Source organism: Ornithorhynchus anatinus, chromosome 9, assembly GCF_004115215.2.
Source record: "Ornithorhynchus anatinus isolate Pmale09 chromosome 9, mOrnAna1.pri.v4, whole genome shotgun sequence".
Classification (NCBI taxonomy): domain Eukaryota; kingdom Metazoa; phylum Chordata; class Mammalia; order Monotremata; family Ornithorhynchidae; genus Ornithorhynchus; species Ornithorhynchus anatinus.
The window spans coordinates 49,630,012-49,649,760 of record NC_041736.1 but is presented as its reverse complement, the minus strand read 5'-3'; the positions used below and the strand labels follow the sequence as shown (position 1 = coordinate 49,649,760).

At 45.9% G+C, this 19,749-nt stretch overlaps 1 protein-coding gene across 1 annotated transcript in view; it reads right to left on the bottom strand.

Annotated features, from left to right (window-relative positions):
• The window catches only part of PPP3R1 (protein phosphatase 3 regulatory subunit B, alpha), a 57,455-nt gene extending 42,041 nt beyond the window's left edge, over positions 1-15,414 (bottom strand). The window contains exon 1 of the mRNA XM_007672083.3: positions 15,134-15,414. Within this exon, the coding sequence (XP_007670273.1) occupies positions 15,134-15,136 (3 nt within the window). The 5' untranslated portion in view covers positions 15,137-15,414. The remainder of the gene's footprint in view (positions 1-15,133) is intronic.
• Between the last annotated feature and the right edge of the window lie 4,335 nt (positions 15,415-19,749).

The following is a 19,749-nucleotide window of genomic DNA, read 5'->3' as shown; positions in this document are numbered from 1 at the left end:
TTTTACAGAGAGGCTATGGGACTTGCTCAAGATCACATAATCAGTGGAGGACTTGGAAACACAACCCAGATCTCCTGACTCCTCAGCCAACTTTCGTTTTGTGGGACCATATGGTCTATGAAACTTCAATAAGTCTTCAAAAACCTCATCAAATTAAAGAGTCATTTGCTGATCTAGATCATTAGAAGCAGAGAGTCATCCACAACTCACAGGGCCAGATGCACACATTACAGGAATGTAACAGAAAAACATTACTTTAAATGCCATTAACTTTTCTTTCAGGGGCTCAAATTTGGTTCCACAGAAAGTTTTGCCCACATATTCAGAGAGACAAAACTGGTTTTCCTAAAACACCACTGCCCTCTTAGGAATAAAGTCAATTCACTTAGGGGGATAAAGTTAAAATTCAAAAGGATATAAACCCCTTATCATATTCCTTGAGATCACGGAATCCTTTAAAAGTGACCTTGAAATGTCAATTAGCCCAGCACATCCTTAGCTTCTTGCTCCCTTACAGGGAGGACCACTTGAGCCATCCCACAGCACGAATCATCTCCCTAACAAATGAGGGACATGTTCACTTGAGGAAGGCTGGGGGAAGAAAGGAGGCCGGGGGTGAGGGTGAAGACAGCCACTGCTGAAAGTAGATTCTAATTCTGACCAGTACATCCAGGCACTAGAATAGCCTCGAGCAATGCTTGCCAATACCAGACTAGATGCATGTGATACATATTATGCGGGCAACAAGTGAACTCTGATGTCACCAACATCAATTTCCCGAAGAACAAAGACCTAGAGCATTAGTTAGCCTGGGGGGGACTCCTGAACTTTCCCATTTGCTCCAGAACCTTTGCGTTCCCATCCCAGGTCAGTGTGACATCTGTTGCAGTGTTGGAGCTGCAGAACTTAGGAGCAGGACCTGTAGCACGGAGAGGTTTGGTGCAAAAGTTAAAAAGGGACAAAAAGAATCGGTTCTAAATAATTCATACCGGAATGCCATACCATCACTTATGGTTTTACCGGCACTATGGATCAGGCCCAATAGGCCTATTTTCACCCTTGGAGACAATTTAGGCGGTCTTCCGACCAACACACAGCTTCTAGGACAGCGCTTGGACCATTAGCAGCAAAACTGGGGATCCTCCAGCCACTATGAAATGTTACTGGGTTGGGCTAATGGTTTATCGAACTCCGCATTCACTACGGCCCAAGGTGCTTTTATGAACTGTGGGACGTCCTCTGTCCTAATGGTTACGGTTATGCCATCTAACACACCTGATATTTCTTTCTAGATCCCTACCTTCTCTCTCTAGCAACCCATTAAGGACTTCTTGACTGAGTATTTATCCAACCTCTCGATCCTGCTAATGATTTCTGGCCGCTACTTTCGGCTACTTTCCGCTGCGCGGAAAGGGGTTTCCTTTTGTTCTGAACCTGCCACTTTCAAGCTTAAAGGATTGCAGTCACTTCCTTCTGTTATGGGATATAAAGGGCATCAGTTCCACGCTGACCTTATTGACCTGTTTCAGGATTCTGAAGATATCAACCATGTCCCCTCAGTCGTTCTCCTCCTATTCTGAAGAGTCCTTCTATATCACCCTGATCAGCTTTGTGGCCCTTCTCTTGTACTTTTTCCAGAAACACTGTGTCTTTCCTTGCCCCTACCTTCCTTCTCTTCACTGCACAGCGTATTCCAACATATAGGGATGCCAAAGTTTTATATAATAGCCAATTACTCCTATTTTGTTTGTACCTGAAAGCTGGCTATTTTGGTTGCACAAATGATCTGAATGAAGTCTTCAGTGACCAGGAGAGAGATCCTTTTCCTGAGATGTTTGCTACCGTTATCTTAAACCCCAATTCCATGTAGTTTTCATCATTTATTTTCCCTTGCATTTGCTCACATTGAAGCACTTATGCTATTAGCCCATTCACTCACACTTCTGGGTTTTCTTGCCATGTAGCCCCATCAGCAGGGTATTTCACCATCTGGAAGGGTTTAATGTCATCAGTAAACCTGATTTTCTGTCTTCCAGATCATTTATAACGATGTTAAATGAAACCCATCTTAGCACTGATCCTTGGGAGACTCAACAATATACATTCCTCCATCTCGAAAGAGATTTACTACTTTTTCAACCATTTTTTTATCCATGATATTCCCTCCAATCCCAATTTTTAAAAGTCTTTTGGAGTGAGACTTCAGGTCTTTAGAAAAGGAAATTGAGGAAGAGAGGCTGACTACATTCTCATAATCCCTTCAAAATTCCAGTAGATTAATGCGGCATAATTTCCTTTTACAGAAACTGTGTTATTTTTCCTGCTACTGATGGCATATACTAAGTGCTTAGGACATACCAGGCACTTCTCAACTATAGCCCCTACCAATTTCCCAGGTATGGAGGTGAGACTCAATCTACCATTCTTAGGATCACCCCTGGAATCCTTCCTTAAGTGGGAGTCATATGATCTAACCATGGCGTCAATTATGCAAACCAGTTGTTGGCGATCTCCGGCACAGAAGCCAAGAGATGTCACTTGTCCCACAGATGAGGTTCAGTAATATAAATAATAATTTTAAGTGCTTATCAGGTGCAAAGCACAATATTAAGCAATGGGATAGGTATAAGAATCAGGTCAGGCACATACCTGTCCCACTCTGGGGTTTGCAGTTTAAGGGTGGGAGGTGGAGAGCAGGCATTTCATCCCCATTGTACAGATGAGAAAGCTGAGGTACAGAGAAGTTACGTGACTTGCTCAAGGTCACGGGGCAGGCAAGTGGAACAGCTGCAATCAGAATTCCAGGTCCTCTGACTCCCAAGCCCGTTCCCTTTCCACTGGGTCATGCTGCTTCTCAACTAGGTTTTTACTATGTAGGCTGACATGCCTTCGAACACATTTGCACGCTGGGCTCACTGGCCTCCTCCCGGCCTCCGTTCATGTGGATGGAGCACGATGGAGGCAGCTAGGAGAGGAAGGGTGGCAAAGGAATCCAGAGCAGTCACACAGGAGCCCTTAGAAATGACACGGAATGCACACGCAGAGGGAGAATCAGCAACTTCCAAACCATAGCCAGAGGAGTCATGCTAGATCACAGCTACACACTTTCACATCTGGCTCTAAGTCAGTTCATTCATCTCTGGTCACTGCCCACCACACTGACCTGTCTTCTGTGGCTATCTCCCAACTGTCCGCTGCTGTACCTCGGCATTTGAGGTTTTGCTTCACTGGGCCTTTAAAGCATTTCTTCCAACTACCGCATCTTCAATTACCCAGAAGTAGTTTGAGTATATTCCTCATCTGCTCTGCTTCTCTGTTGGTGTGTTCTGATTGTATTCTAGGACCTCAATGTTTCTGATCCTGTCTTGACTCTTAATCAGTCGATCAATGGTATTTATTGAGCACATACTGTGTGCAGAGCCCTGTACTGCTTGGGAGAGTATGAGATTCAACAGTAGGTAGACAAGTGCCCTTCCCACAAGGAGCTTAGGGTCTTATACTTTGGTACTCATGGCATGTGGAAAAGCCAGAAACCAAAGCCATAGATAAGGCTGAACAATAAAACTGTTCTGCAACTTTCAGTTCTGTCTGAATCTCGATGCAGTGTTTGTGTCATACTTTTATTCATTCAACAGTATTTATTGAGAGCTTACTACATGCAGAGTCTGTACTAAGCGCTTGGAATGTACAATTTGGCTACAGATAGAGACGAGCCCGTCATTCCCATTTGAGCCTCCTCAACAGGGCATCAGCGCTACTCAAAAGCTCGATGGGTAGAAATTTGCAAGGTTCATCCCTGAAAATTGTCAGTGAAACATTTTTCTCAGAAACAACTCTTCCAATGAGGTGGTTTATTCCTAACTGCCACTATTTGCATGAAAACTTGTAGAAAAGTATATTTTTTTCCTGAAGTTGAGATCTTCCAGATAATAAAGGATCATAATGGATCTGATCTGGCAAAATGAAAGAATTCTTCCCCAACAGATTATGGCACATTTTAACAACTAAAGTTAATACTACAAAACAAAAAAAAAAAACTCAAAAAAATACTACTAGAGTTTTAACCATAGACTGGTTTTTCAGAATGCAGACTTTTACCATGTGCTTTGAAATAATAACAATAATGATAAATAGAAAATAATAATCGTGGTATTTGTTAAGCACTTACTATGTGCCAAGCATTGTACTAAGTGCCTGGATAGATTTCAGATAATCAGGTTTACACACCGTCCCTGTCAAGACTCACAGTCTAAGTACGAGTGAGAACAAGTTTTGAATCCCTATTGTATGTATGAGGGAACTGAGGCACGAAACAGTTAAGTGACTTGCCCAAGGTCACACAGCAGACAAGTGGCAGAGCCGGGATTAGAACCCAGATCTTCTGACTCCCGGGCCCATGCTCTTTCCACTCCGCAGCACCGCTTCCCAAGAGATGGCGGAGGGAGAAAGGTTATTCGAACAATGTGCATCTACCTGGATGAGATGCGATGTCAGAAGAGGTCACGCACAATATTGTTCGAGGCCCGACTGTTGGTTGTACCATGACTTTTCCTTAGCCCAAGGTTTGTCAAGAATGAAACCCAAGTATCTCAGCAGAGCTAATTAAAACATTTGGGAAATCACCATTAAGTGGTCAGCTTTATAAAAAAAGGTCCCAGAAAGCCATCGAGTAACACCCGGGAGAGTAAACAATACAATACTTAGAGATCATTTTCTTCTCAACTCAGGATACTTGAAATCAAGTGCCTGCCTTTGCCCATTCGCACTGGGATGGCAATTTTATGTGTTGTTCATACATCTCCCAATGCACAGCAGTAACTACCATGGAAGTGTGACAATAAGAGGGTGTGAGAGTAGGTGGGGACAGTTGACAAGGAGATGAGTGAAGGGTTGATAATACCAAGTACCAATATGAGGAACTGGTGCACAACTTTCTTTTAGGCAGCAAAGAGTTGTGGGTGGGATTAGGGTTTAATAAAAAGAATAGGAAACAACAAATTCTAAAGAGCCAAACCTGGAAAGCATCAAACTTCCAGTGGAGAAAAACAGCACAGAGAATACTAAAAATGACCAAAAACAGAGGGAAAAAGTCGGTCAAATTAATCGATAGTATTTACTGAGTTCCTGGGTGAAGAGCACTGTAGTAAGTGCATGAGAGAGTACAGTAACTTGCATGAGCCCCATCCTCACGCAGCTTCCAGTTCAGCACAAATGCTTTGTGCTTCTGGGGAGAAAAGCTCACTTCAAAAGAGTGTGTGGATAGGTTTCATTCTCATATGTAATTTTCTTCGTCTTCTCTCTCATCTCTAAGAGAAAACATGAAAAGTACAGGGGCAGAACTTTATCAGTCGTGGGCAGGGAATGTGACTGTTTACAGCTGTAATGTACTCTTCCAAGCTCTTAGCACAGTGTTCTGCACACACAGTAAGTGTGCAATAAGACTGAATGAATGTTGGCTTGGACAGAGGGGGGGATTGGGAGCAGGGAGAGATGGCAGGGGAGAGGGGCAGCACTGGAAGGAAAGCTCTGCCCATTCCTCCACATCCTGCTCTCTCCTCATCTCTGGCATGACAACATCCCTATTTTCAGACTCCTAGAAGCCTAAGTAGCATGAAGTTCAAATCCATTACTACTTACACCACCTCAGATCTTCAAAAGCTCTCTAAGAGTCACCTCCAAGGGGCATTTCCCCATCTATTTGGTCATTCTACTTCACTGGCCATCTTAACACGCCAGTATCTGCCTGACTTGCCTATTCTGTATTTTTCATTTGTAACCATCTTACCCTTTTAAAAACTGTATACTTGGCCATATAGGTCCCCACGTCTCTTCCATTAGAATGAAGGCCCTTCAAGGACAGTGAATTTTTTTAAAACTCTATTTTATGTACCCCAGTGCCTAATGCAGACTCTACAGATGCTCAATAAATGTTGGTTATGCTAACACCCAAGATGGCCAGATGGCTAAACATAGTGGTTTCATCTCAGCTGATAAAGGGCAAATGTATCCAGTAGCCTCTCTTTATGCTCCCACTTAAATGCAGAGGTATATTTGTTTATTCGACTATTTATTCAACTATTTCACCCAGATAGATCTGCAATATTGCCTGCTCTACTGTTCTTCCACATGTTCCCACTCTTTGTAATTAACTTTTTGTCTATCCATTATAGTGTAAACTCCTTGGTAGACAGTTATTATGGGCCCTGATTTCATTTTACTTTCCCAAGAGCTTCACAATCAGCTCAATAAATACCACTGATGATAAAGGAGGAGCTAGATACAGCAGGGAGGAAAGAGGAAAGGGAACAGGGGTGTGAAACTGGAAAAAGCAAAGGCACCCTAATCCCACCACTGAAAAATACTCTGTGATAGCGTCTAAATAAGGTTTCTCAGAAGTCTGCAAATCTGATACATAAAGCAAATCTGGGCTGTTGCCGCAGTCTGGGGGTCAACAGACCTGGATTCTAGTCTCCCCTCTACTACTAGCTGGTTAAGTGCTCCTGAGTAAGCCACGTAATCTCTTAGTGCTACAGTTTTTCTTATCTGTAAAATTAGACTAGGGAGGCTCTAAAGACAAAATGAAAATGCTCATGAAGAAAGACTTTGGAAATTAAAGAACTACGTAATTTTTTTAATGGCATTTGTTAAGTGCTTACTATGTGTCAGGCACTGTACTAAGTGCTGGGGGTAGATACAAATTAATCAGGTTGGGCACAGTCCCTATACCACAAGGGGCTCTCAGTCTTAATCCCCATTTTACAGATGAGGTTAATGAGGCCCTGAGAAATTAAGTGACTTGACCAAGGTCACACAATAGACCTTAGAGAAGCAGCGTGGCTCAGTGGAAAGAGCACGGGCTTTGGAGTTAGAGGTCCTGGGTTCGAATCCCGGCTTGGCCACTTGTCAGCTGTGTGACTTTGGGCAAGTCACTTCACTTCTCGGTGCCTCAGTTACCTCATCTGTAAAATGGGGATTAAGACTGTGAGCCCCATGTGGGACAACCTGATTCCCCTATGTCTACCCCAGTGCTTAGAACAGTGCTCGGCACATAGTAAGCACTTAACAAATACCAACATTATTATTATTATTAGACAAGTGGTAGAACCCGGATTAGCACCCAGATCCTTCCACCTCTCAGGCCTGTGCTCTGTCCACTAGGTCATGCCGCTTCCTTAAAATCAAATTCAAGCTATTAATCATTTCCAGCATCTAATGCCAGTCTAATACCTCCAAGAACCTCTTCTCGCGCCAACCATCTATAGATTCTAAATCCAACATTCATCTTCACCATGTGCCCACACATCTGCGGAAAACTCTACCTAACTCTAAAATGAAAGGTAGGACTCATTAAGAGGCAAGAGTACCAAGTACTCAAAACTAAAGATGAAAACTAGTTCCAAGCAAACAATAGTTTCACAGTCATGTGCACAGAGCTCTCCAATAGGAGGAAAAGAACACTGGCTATAATTGCCAAGTCACCCCCTAAAACCATAACTTGAGCACATTCATCTCATTTACAAGGTGAATTCAAGCTTTTCCACAGATGCCAATTCCCTTTTCCACCCCCCTCCGCCAGTTTAGCACACCTCTGGGCAGGTCTCAGATCCCAGGCTGTTTGGCAGCAGGGAGGGAGACCAGACCGCCACAATTCCTTGGCAGCAGCAGTTAATTTGGACTTCCCAACTGAGAAGCGGCGTGGCTTAGAAGTCCGAGGACCTGGGGTCTGATCCCGGCTGTGCCACTAGGCTGCTGTGACCTTGGGCAAGCCATTTAACTTCTCTGTGCCCCAGTTCCCTCATCTGTAAAGTGGGGATTGTCCCTCCTCAGACTGTGGGACAAGGACTGGGTCCGATCAGATTGCATTGGACCGAGCCCAGCACTTAACACATAGTAAGCACTGAAGTAGCACAATTATTACTACTATTCCCCCAAGAGGCTCTAAGATACAATATCATGACACCTTAACGAATTTGCTTTAAGGTTTTCCAACCCTCCTTGCTGAACTGTGACCAAAAAAACCCCTTCGTTAAACTGAAAGATGAGACTACCGGTGTAAACATTACATGTCAGACGGTTATTTTTGGAGGTTTTTCCTCTTAGCTTCTCTGTGGAATAGGCAGGATAAGGTTGGGTGACTCGATCGATTAATGGTATCGACTGAGTCCTAGGAAGTGCACTCTGGGCTTGGGAGAGTACAACAATAACCACTCGGGTATTTTTTGAGCTCTTGCTATGTGCCGAGCATTATACTAAACAAACGCTGGGGTAGGTACAAGCTAATCGGGTTGGACATAGGCTTCGGTCCACGTAGGGCTCGCTCTCTAAGGGAGGAGGGAGAACAGGTATTCAGTCCCATTCTGCAGATGAGGAAACGGGGGAAGGAAATTTTCATGACTTGCCCATGTCACTCAGCAGGCAAGTGGGAGAGCTGGGATTAGAATCCAAGTGCTTCCAGTCCCAGGTCAGTGTTCTTTACACTTGGCCAGGTTGCTTGTTCAGTAGCAGGATATATATCCCACCCTACCCCCCCAATATACACATCTCTCGAGGAGGTCACCATTTAATGGGGAAGAGCCAAAATTTCTTACAGGTACTGAAAGCACAAGAAAGGACACACTGCAGGAAGCAGTACAAACATCTCAGGATGAAACAGCTCAAATAACTGAATGTACAGGTAAATGTACACAAATACATACACAAATCACAGGTCAGTTATTGTGTAAATAAGGCAGCAGAGGGAGAAATGGGGGGATGAGGAACAAAGAATGAAGGGGAGTGAGCTTCCATGACTGGTAGAAACACAAGTGCAACTGCGCTTTGTGTAAACAGCTCAAAGTGGAGATTTAGGTGATTATCCCATTAATCCAATTGATTCAAATACCCAAATTAAAGCACTCAGATCGCAAGGTGTCATCGATTAACCAAGCAATTGCTAAATCTCCACCTTATCTTGTGTAATTCTAGCCTGGGTCATGAGTGAAGGAGGAGGATGGGGAAAGAAGTAGATAATGAGGAAAGATAGGTACATCATCTATCAGTGTTCTCTAGGGGTGAGAGATGATTCCTTGCCTCTGTTGGATTTCTACTGGCTTTCAATTTTCCACGTTATTCCCTTCTCTAATTTCCAATGGTTAGTTTGAATATTATAAGATGCTAGTCACAGCTCAAATATACCTCATGTGTGCAAAGTTAGAAAAGACTCTGGCGAGGTAAATATGAAGCACAAGTAAAACATCTGAAGCTAAACTAATAATGAAGCAAGGAGGGAGAGTATGCTCGAACTATGCATCTAATGATGAATTAAGTGCAAAATCAGGCAGGCTGTTTGTTTTTCCAAAACGATGACTTCTAATTACCAAAAATGCCATTTGAGCAGCACAAAATATATTTCTCCTGGAGGTGTCGGAAAATGAGCTTGTTAAAATTGAAAATATTTTACAACTCTTATTTTCTGACTGATTTTTGTACAACTATAGGTATGGAGTCAAAAGAAGCGATGCTGAGTCAAATGAACAAAAGCTTCATTATTTCCAGGAGATGTAAAATAACTACAGTTTTGGATTTTTTTTTCCTTGGTATCAGACTAGGACATCTTACAGAACATTCTCTAAAAGGCTGTATTTCCAATCCTCACCTCATGCAGGGCAAATTTGCTTTATGACTGCTTCAGGATTTAGTACAGAATAGTATCAATACCATCAAAAGCACCTCAAGGGCTTTCCCCAACCACCCCTCTACTTTAAGTATATTTCTGCCAGTCTCCCTCACAGTACCAATTCTATGTTCTGCTCCCTGTTCATCCACTCCATGCTATGACTCTCCTTCAACTTGAGCTCATCCCCCCGGCCTCACCCCCCACAAAAGCACCTCTTATAGCAAAAGGCAAACTCATGACATCTCTATTACCTCGGTGCCACCAGGGAAAAGCTATTACGTAGAAAGTACAAACACAACCAAATCCCTCCTACTTGTACATGTTCTGAAAGGAGACAGCATAAATCACTAGACGTGGGAGAAGAGGAACACAATCTAAAACTCCATTTTTCTTTACAAGTTTAATGCAAACCAGACTATCCATCGAAAAACCTAGAATATCATGCTTCAGAATTTGATTTATTTATCCTCGTTTTGTTTATACCTGCCTTTTACACTTTTAACTATTGCAAACAGCAATTTAGAGAGCTGAGAGAGCATCTTAATATTCTCTCTCAGGCTTTATTCGGTGCTCTACCCCCAGTAGATTCATTCAATCACTTATATTGAGTGTTTACTGCCTGCAAAGTACTGTACTAAGCGCTTGGGAGAGTACAGTATAACAGACACATTCCCTGTTCACAATAAGCTCACATGCTCAAATGTCACTGAAAGACTCACTTTCAGAAGCAACAGTTATGTAACAATCTCTTCCACAATACATAATATGGGCAAGAATAAGGGAGGGCATCATACCACTCTCATAATTCTGTAGTGATGTGAAAATAATACACCGAATTCTCCAGTAAATGGGGGTTGCATTCTTCGAACACCCCCACGCTAAGGGGGTTATGATCAATAAATGATCAGGGTAACAATCTTCAATCACAAAACAGTTGGCTACTTTGGCAGAGTAAAAGATTATTTCTCCAAGTGATCGGACCCATTGGGCCATAACTATGGTGTGAGCTTGGTTTCTACTCAGATCCAGTTCGTTTTCAGCCTTTTTGCTGGAGGGGGCAAATGAGACAGAAGGTCCCTGTATAGGTAGTTAGCTCCACTTCAACTGGGGTACAACCAACTAAAACTTTAGCGATATCACACAGATAAACAAAGTGTCTGGATTAAAAGGTTATTATGGAATTTACTCTGAAGAGGCTGAATTTTTTCAAAAAATACAACCACTTATGGTGACCAGGGAACATGTCTACCAACCCTGTTACATTGTACTCTCCCCAGTGCTGAGTATGGTGGTCTGCACATAGTAAGTGCTCAAAAAATATGACAATTATTATAGAATAAGTCAGGTGAGCTATGTAAAATTCCAGCCTAAGGTTGGAAGAAAAAAAAAATCAGACCAAGGTAAAGAATCAGATAAAACAAGAATTCCACTAAAAACCGAAAATACAACACAAACATACTAGTACTATTCTCCATCTTAATCAGATAAAGTCTGACTTGCTATTTGCTAAGAAGGGGTTGGTAAATGGACTGATTTCTGAATCTCTATCTGCAAGGCTTGAGGTTGAGTGCCAAGTTGGTGGGCGGCAATAAATGACTTCTTAAAATCCCTTCCATCCCTAGAGTTTTAAGATGCCTGAATGTATTTCCAGGATCTTTCCCAAAAGAATACTGTTATTTCTGGGAGGATCAAAACATGAAGAAAAATAAAGCGAAAAAAAATCCATAGCACAAAACCCATTCCTTCCAACTTTGATTTTTAGTATCTGTGGATCACTTAAATGCAGTGCAAATAGAACAGTAAAGCCTCACATGACGGAAGAGAGAGTGTGGACAGTAAGCTGATAGGGGCTAAGAGATGTGTGAAGAAGTGAAGGGAAGTGGTCTAGTTTGACAAACCCACAGAAAGTAGTGCAGTTTAATAGCGTACTGCAAAACCCCTGAAGTTTACATAAAACACTCAGAGACACAGAAAGAGTTACTATTACTTCTGCATGTAAGTCTCTTAAAATTACTAATGAAACACTTATAAGTCTGGGAGTAAATAACTACATCCCTAAAAGTGTTGTTTTCCCCCAGAATACAATTCTAAGAACACTGAACAGGTCTTCAGCTTGGTTCCGAGTGTCCTTTGCCAATTTAAGATGCATATAGCTTGTATATTAGTAAAACCACTGCCAACTAAGATAATTATACAAACAAGGGTATTTCGACTGTACTTTGGAAGTTCTGGTTTAGGTCCTTACTAATGGTTACAAATTCAGGTTACAGTGCTAGAATAAACTAGTCTTCAGAGACACAGTAATTACGGTACTTCACTGTAATTTGTTCACTACATTTCTTAGCATTTATGGTCTATAGAAAACTAAGAAAAATTTTTTTTTTTTTTTAAAAAAGCCTCAAAACAAAGGAATGAAGAACTCCAAAAAAACCCAAAAAACCTTCCCTATAGGATGCCCACAGTGGACATCCAAGAACATGATCCAGTCAAATTTGCTACTGGGAACCAACAAAAGAGAACTTCTAGCCTCCAAGGGCTTTGTTGACTTCGTAACTGAAGAGATCCTTGAAGTGTCTAAAACTATAACCTTAAGAGCAAAAAAATTATATACTCTTTTCATTCACGATCAAGTTGACCTAATGAAATCATTCATTTCATTCAATTCTTTTACTTAGAGCTTCACAAGGGACCATCCAGGAGGAAACTGAAAATTCAGACATTTAAAAATCTATTATTGACATCTCGATTACTTGAAAAATCATCCAACTGAAAGAAAAGGAGAGCGTGCTTGTCATCGCCTAACTGTTAACGACCATTGGGTTCCTCCAAATTTTTGCTTATCTGAACCAGACTCCGTGTTGACTACTTTGGAGAACGGATAACTCTGTGGCTCTGGACGACCGAGGGTCTGCCAGCGGCTGAACTGCCCCTAGGATGGGTGAATCCATTGCCTCCAGGCCCCAGTTCCCCAGGGCTTCATCCGGGAGGTGAGACAGTTGGTGGGCTATCCTTTGTCTCCTCTCTGGCAGCAATGAGGTGGCCAGAAGTGGTTGCGACGGCAGGCGGTAACCGCTCGAGGTTGAGTGCCAAGTTGGTGGGTGCCAGAGGAACCCTCCTCGCTTCTCTTCCAATCCCTGCCAGCTGGAGCGAGGGAAGAGATTGGGCACAGAACGTGGCCATTGTCCGTTTGTGCCCCGGGACCCTAATTTTTTTTTATTATTATTGCTTTTAACTTTTATGGTATTTAAGCGTTTACTGTGTACTATGTTATGCACTGGGGTGGACGTACTATCATGGGGCTGGAAAGAGTCCACGTCCCACACGTAGGACTCAAAGTCTTAATCCCCATTTTACAGATAAGGTAACGGAAGCTCGGAGCAGTTAAATGACTTGTCCAAGGTCGCACAGCAGGTAACTGGCAGAGGAGGGATTAGAACCCAGATTCTCCCACTCGCTAGGCCACGTTGCTTCTCAGTAACAGTAGTTCTGCCACGGCAGCCCAGCCCACCTTTCCGGGAGCCTCGTATTCATATAGAATATGATGCCATCATGTAAGTTTTTAGGGTTTTTTAAAAAAAGTAAATTCTAATCTTCAAGGAATTCCAAATGCCTTTTAAAAAAATCACTGGTGGGCACTTCTTCCCAATAGACTTTGCAAAGTTTCTCTATGAGGTCAGTGAGAAATGTGACGGAACTGCCATCTCTGTCATCCATTACTCCCCCAGAACTGAGTTTGGGAATTCCAAGAGACCTTCTGACAAAATACTGGAGTGCTCACTTATCAGAACTGAATTAGGTTGCGGGAGGGAGAAAGGAAACAGAGAATCAACGGTGAAGGAGTTTTCTACGGGGGCTGAAGGAGTCGGTGGCTCCTTAGCAGAGTGGGGGGAATTATGGACAGAGCCCACACGGTGAAGGTCTGGAGAGATCACAAGGAAATGCAAGAAGTATTGACTGCAGTGCGCACATGGGAAGAGAAACCTCAAAATAAACTAAAAGGAAGTTCCTGATACTTGAAAACCTGTCAAGAGAGGCCCAACGGAAAAATATCTGGAAACCACGGCATTGCTTTTAAAAAACAATAGCCATGTGCAATAACGCTCCCCGTGCCACCGCTCCACACGAAATAAAAACTACGGACTGCGCAAAAACTCTACTCGTTTTCATAACCATATATTCACTTCCCAATCTAAGGAACCGGATCATTCGGCCCCGCACTCCCACACGAAACATCTGACAGACCGCATCTGCCCCACAACACTTAACAATGCCTAGGACCCCCAAAAGGGCCAGACACAGGCCTCGTCCTATGCAATCAAAACAGTCAGTGGAAGGCCGCGGATCTTAATAGGGAAGCCCCCTTCCTATTTGGGTCCCAAAGAGTTGGCCTCTGATGATCTTCGTTGTGTAGTATGAAATTAATAATTTTTAAAAAGGAGTCGGGCTCCGGCATCGAAATGTTTATTCCGTGCCATTCTGCCAGACGAACCTCGCGCCTCTTTGGAAAAGGACTGCCCGCATTCGCGTTCTTCAGGCTGCACCTTCCTCCACGAGATTCCCTGGCATTTTGTTTTTTTCGTTAGCCACCTCCCCTTCCCCTAACTTGCCCATTTCTTCGATGGGGGCGGCTGGCGCAGGTTAGGCAGAACCTCGCCCCGCCTGCCAAATCCCCAGCCCGACTCCGGGCCGCTGTATTTTACAACCCTCGACAAGGGCCGGCGGCTTTGCAAAATATAAACAGCATAACAACAACAAAAAAGACACCACGGCCGCCAAGGCTCCCCAGCGGTCGATCCAAATGGCGGGGGGGAGGGGGGCTTCGAGGGCGACCGGGCCGTGCTCGCCCACTCGCCGATTCTCCGGAGGGCGACTTCGAGGCGGGGCAAATCATCAATGTGGATCGCAGAGGGCGTTGATTTCTTGGCAATGGTGGGCCAGGCCTCAAACGCTCCGACCCGCCTCGGGCTTCCCGGCGGGGCTGCGAGGGCCGATTTAAATCGCCACGATTCACAAACCACCTCCGCCACGGGGGATAATTTCGGAGGGGGGTGCGGGGAGGGAAAAAAAGGCGCCCCAATTGTGCAGAAACCGGAGGGAGGGGGGGGAATCCGGCGGCCCCTTCCCGGGCAGCCAGGCCTCGGGCCCGTCCTGCAGGAACGAAGCCGGCCTCCGATCCTCGGCGGGCCCTCCTGCCTCGGCTTCGGGACTTAGGGGGGCGAGGGGCCGCCACCCCAGGTGACCACCCTGAGCGGAAGCAATCCCAGAGGGAGGGATGGCGGGGGAAGAGGGGGCCACCCCTGCGGGAACGGGGCCGTTTTTCACGGGCAGCGGCCGGTGCGGGGATGGCGGGAGGGACCGGCGGAGGAGGAGGAGGAGGAAGGGAGGACTGACACGTTCTCCCCCCCGCACTCCCTCACGCGGCCCATCGGGGGAAGGGACCCCCCGCTCGGGCGGAGGGACGGGGAGAAGCGGCCTCACCATTTTGAGCGGCGGCGGCCGGCCGGCGGGACCGACTGGAGGGACGGCGAGCGGGCGGGCGGGTCCGGGCTGGTCCTGGCGAGGCGGTGCGGGCCGGGAAGGGGACTGGGGGGGGAGAGGGGGACGGGGAGGACCCAAGGGGGCGGAAAAAGGGAGGACGACGAGAGGCACAGAGAGAAAGAGAGAGAAAGGAGGAGGGGAGGCTGAAGGCTGGTGACGGTTGCACTGCAGTGGCTCGCTCTGACCCGCAACCTCGGGCAGGAAAAAAAAAAGGGGGGGGGGGAAGGAGGGAGCAGGGGGCGGGGCCGGAGGAGGCTGCACATCCGGGCACTTGCGGACCCGACCGGGGAGGGAGGGAGGGGGAGGGAGCCGCTCCGCGCGTCTTCTGCGCCTGCGCCGTCGCCGGCCTGGGCCCTTCTCCTCAGGAGCCCGCGGGGGCGGGCGGGGGAGGGGGGAGGGAGAAGCCCCAGTGGGCCGGGGAAGATGGAGGGAACAGCCCCCTTTGGGGACGGGGGGAGAAAGCGCTCCGCCTTGGCAGGGCGATGGAGGAAAGAGTCGGGCCCTGACGGGGGGATGGAGGGAAGAACCCCCACCGGGCCAGGGGGATGGAGGGAAAGAGCCTCCACCGTGTCAGGGGGATGGGGGAAAGAGCCCCCACCGTGCCAGGATTATGGAGGAAAGAGCCCCTCTGTGCCAGGGGGATGGGGGAGAGAGTTCCCACCGTGCCAGGGGGATGGAGGAAAGAGCCCCCACCGTGCCAGGATTATGGAGGAAAGAGCCCCCTGTGCCAGGGGGATGGGGAGAGAGTTCCCACCGTGCCAGGGGGATGGAGGAAAGAGCCTCCACCGTGCCAGGCGGATGGAGGAAAGATCCTCCACCATGCCAGGGGGATGGAGGAAAGATCCTCCACCGTGCCAGGGGGATGGAGGAAAGATCCTCCACCGTGCCAGGGGGATGGAGGAAAGAGCCCCCACCGTGCCAGGGCGATGGAGGAAAGAGCCTCCAACCGTGCCAGCGCGATGGAGGAAAGCCCCCACCATGCCAGGGTGATGGAGGAAACAGCCTTCATGGTGCCAGGGGGATGGAGGACAGAGTCCCCACCGTGCCAGGGGGATGGAGGAAAGAAGCCCCACAGTGCCAAGGCGATGGAGGACAAAGCCCATTGGCACAGGGGGACAATAGAGGAATAGTTGCAGCCATACAGTTTAAACAAACTCACACAGACCCACCAAAAGCCACCCCCCGTACAGGGTGTTGTTTTTCCGGCAAGGGGGAATGCTTTCCCTGTCAATAGTCCCACATTAGGATTTGGACCTGCAATAGATGTCACGTTGAATGAATTGGGCTGTTTCATCAGGGAAACCTAAAGTCCAACGTCCAGGATGAGTTGGTAGGGCCAGATAACCAATAATAAGTCCAGGAGCACTTCCTAGTACAGTGGTCTGCACACAGTAAGCACTCAATAAATATGATTGAATGAAGAAAGTGGCAAGGCCGAGGGGTAGATGGAAAGCTGTTTCTCACTAAAGACCCTTGCTTTGGGGGCAGGTCGTTTGGTTTTTGCTTCCACTGTATTCACCCGTAGATTTAGTGAAGTGTGTCGCAATAAATAACATTATTGCTATTATAACTACCTGTCTCCATAAATTCCTAAGGGGCTATACAGTGGCATAATGCTTCACGTTGCTTTATCTTATTGCTTTCATCTGCTACAACTCAGCTCTTGATTTAAACAGTGATCCCTTCAAGCATGGGTCCTCACCACCATCTTCAAAGAATTCAAACGTAGCTGCCTACATCACTTCCCTTTTTCCTTCTTACCGTCAGAATTGATGTTGAAAATAGGGAATGACTTTGAGTAAAATCCAGAAAATATTGTATCTTTAATTGGTAGAATGCTTTAATTTTTTCAGAGCATTCATGGCTATTATCTTCACAACCTCTCTTTGGGTTTGGGAGAGGCAATCATTAGTATTTCCATTCTCCAGATGAGGAAATGGAGGCCTAGGGAGTTTAAGTGATTTTCCTGAAGTCACCACTGGACAGTAACAGAAATGGGAGTACAACCCAAAACTCCTGGTAACCAGGGCCAAAGACTGTGTCTTCCACCAGACCAAATGACCTCCCAAGAAAAAAAAAGGGTATTTAAGTTCAAGAAAAATATAACCACAAAAAAGGAATGCACAGGGGAGACAGCACAAAACAATAAAATGATAAGTTATATTTTCATTTTTTTTAAGTATCCAAATGTTCCTTATTCTTAGGAAGCATCATTCTCCCAGAATGATCTATGCGTACTAACTTCCTTCCAATAGCCCTTAAGAGGTGTGAATTCTAATTTTACTAATGAGGCACAGAGCTTGTCTGACAATCTCCCTAGTTTGAAATTATTAGAGGTAGAAGGCTGGCCTGGGATCAGACACATCAATTTATAGAGAATTTGAAATGAAAAGACCCGAAAAAGGGAACCGCACATACCAAAATTGCTTATTCTCAGCTTGTCGGCTTAGAAGTCACTGGAATCGCTAACTTTAAGGAATACATATGTTTCCATTCAGAGCATTCAAGAAATTCGGGAAGCATCAGGAACTAAGATTATCTGTTTATACAACTTTTGGTGCCTACTTTTACTGGGAGGATGAGAGGAGGGGGGAAGGGCAATCGGAGCAGGCGGTGGGAGCAGCATAGAGGATGTGGATGGTAGGTAATTTCAAAGAGTTAACAGTTCAGAAAGACCTTATTTGCTTCTCATCATTGCCACTTGAAAAATAGCTCTTTTAAGCCTGCTCAGGCCTTGTAGAAGATTTGAAATAAATGAGGCCGGGTGTCCAGTTCAAAAGCTGTGGGGCTGAAAATAATGGGGTCAACCCCAACAGCTAAAAACTCAGAAGGGCAAAAGGTTTCCACTACCTGTTTGGAATTGGCACCTGTGCATATACTCATTTTGCCTGCAAGTTGGATGCACACAATGTCAGGAGGCGGAGGAGGTTCGTGTAGGGTTGGACTAGGTTGCCCCTACCTTCAGCAGCTTCCCCGCTCTCAGGCCAACACTTGCACTAGAAATTTGGGAAGGGGACAATCTGGTTAAATGGGGCAGCCAAAATCTTTGACCTACTGAGATGTCGTCCCTCCTATCGCAGGCCAAAGCTGATAAGAAGCTGCAGTGCTCGCCTATGCCACCCATTCAAACCTAATCTGGCCTGGTTCGCAGAGAACCAGCTTTCCCGAGTAATCAATCCATCAATCGGTGGTATTTACTGAGCGCTTGCTGGATGCAGAGCACTGTACCAACCCCTTGAAAGTGCGCCGTCCGGTCGAGTGGGAAGATACGAGCCGCTGGAGCTGAAAGGTCGTAGAGCCTTAGCGTAGGAGACTGAGCAATGGCCTGGGTTTGGGGAGATCTGAGATCGCAGTGAACTCTGAAAGTCTAAGCTGAAACCCAAGACGGTTTGAACCGGAGTCCGGTCTTTGGCCTGGAGCCTGCAAATCAGCAGATCGGGCTTCTTAAAGAGGATCAAGAGGCTCATGGTAAAGTTGGAAACAGGAGGTCTGATCCAACAGTTGATGTGGGTGCTCCCTCTTCAGGAGACAGAGCTATAATGGCTCCAACCCCCCTGGGCCAAATCAAAACAGAGCAAGTTCAGCATGACCCAGTGGGTGGACATCTTTTACTTCCTCTTGCACTCACTCCAGGAGTACAGACATTTCAGTGGCACCGGCCCCGTCTCCTAGATAAACCTTTTTAATTTATTTTTCTTTACTCCACTTCCTTGCCCTCATGTCCTCTTCTCCCACTCCCTTCTGGTTTGCCCTTGCATTCGAATTTGCACCCTTCATTGACCCCATCCCCCGATCCATTATCTATTTGTTTATATTACTGTCTCCCCCTCTAGACTGTAAGCTCACTGTGGCCAGGGAATGTGTCTATTTATTGCTACATTGAACTGTCCCCAGTAAGCGCACAGTAAGCACTAAATAAATATGACCGACTGATTCCTTTCCCACCCTCCAGCTCCACTTGCCCCACTACTTGTAGTCTTTTCAACGTTTACTTCCATGACTCCCTGGGTCTTCCCGTCTTGGCAGCTCCATAGCCCAAACTCACTTAAAAAATTATTTGGTCCGACCACGGCCTCTCCATCCCATGCCGCCACCCAAATTGCCACAGGTCCATCCATCCATCCTTAAGACGGCTGGGCAACAAAGTGGGTGTGAAAGGACTGGTAGGCATTCATTCATTCAGTAGTATTTATTGAGCGCTTACTATGTGCAGAGCACTGTACTAAGCACTTGGAATGTACAATTCGGCAACAGATAGGCAGAGGAGGCCTGGGAAGAGATTGCCGCTGCTTTCTCCCTTCTCCTTCCCTCTCCCGGCAAACCGAGTCCCCATGCTGATCTGGCCTGGTTTACGAAGAACCACCAGCTTTCCTGAGTGATCAATCCATCGACTAATGGTGTTTACTGAGCACTTGCTGGATGCAGAGCACTGTACTAAGCGTTTGAAAGTGTGCAGTACAGTTGAGTTGGTAGATACGATCCATTGCAGCCGAAAGGTTTAGAACCTTAGTACTGTGGTCTGCACCGAGTAAGTGCTCAGTAAATAGCATTGATTG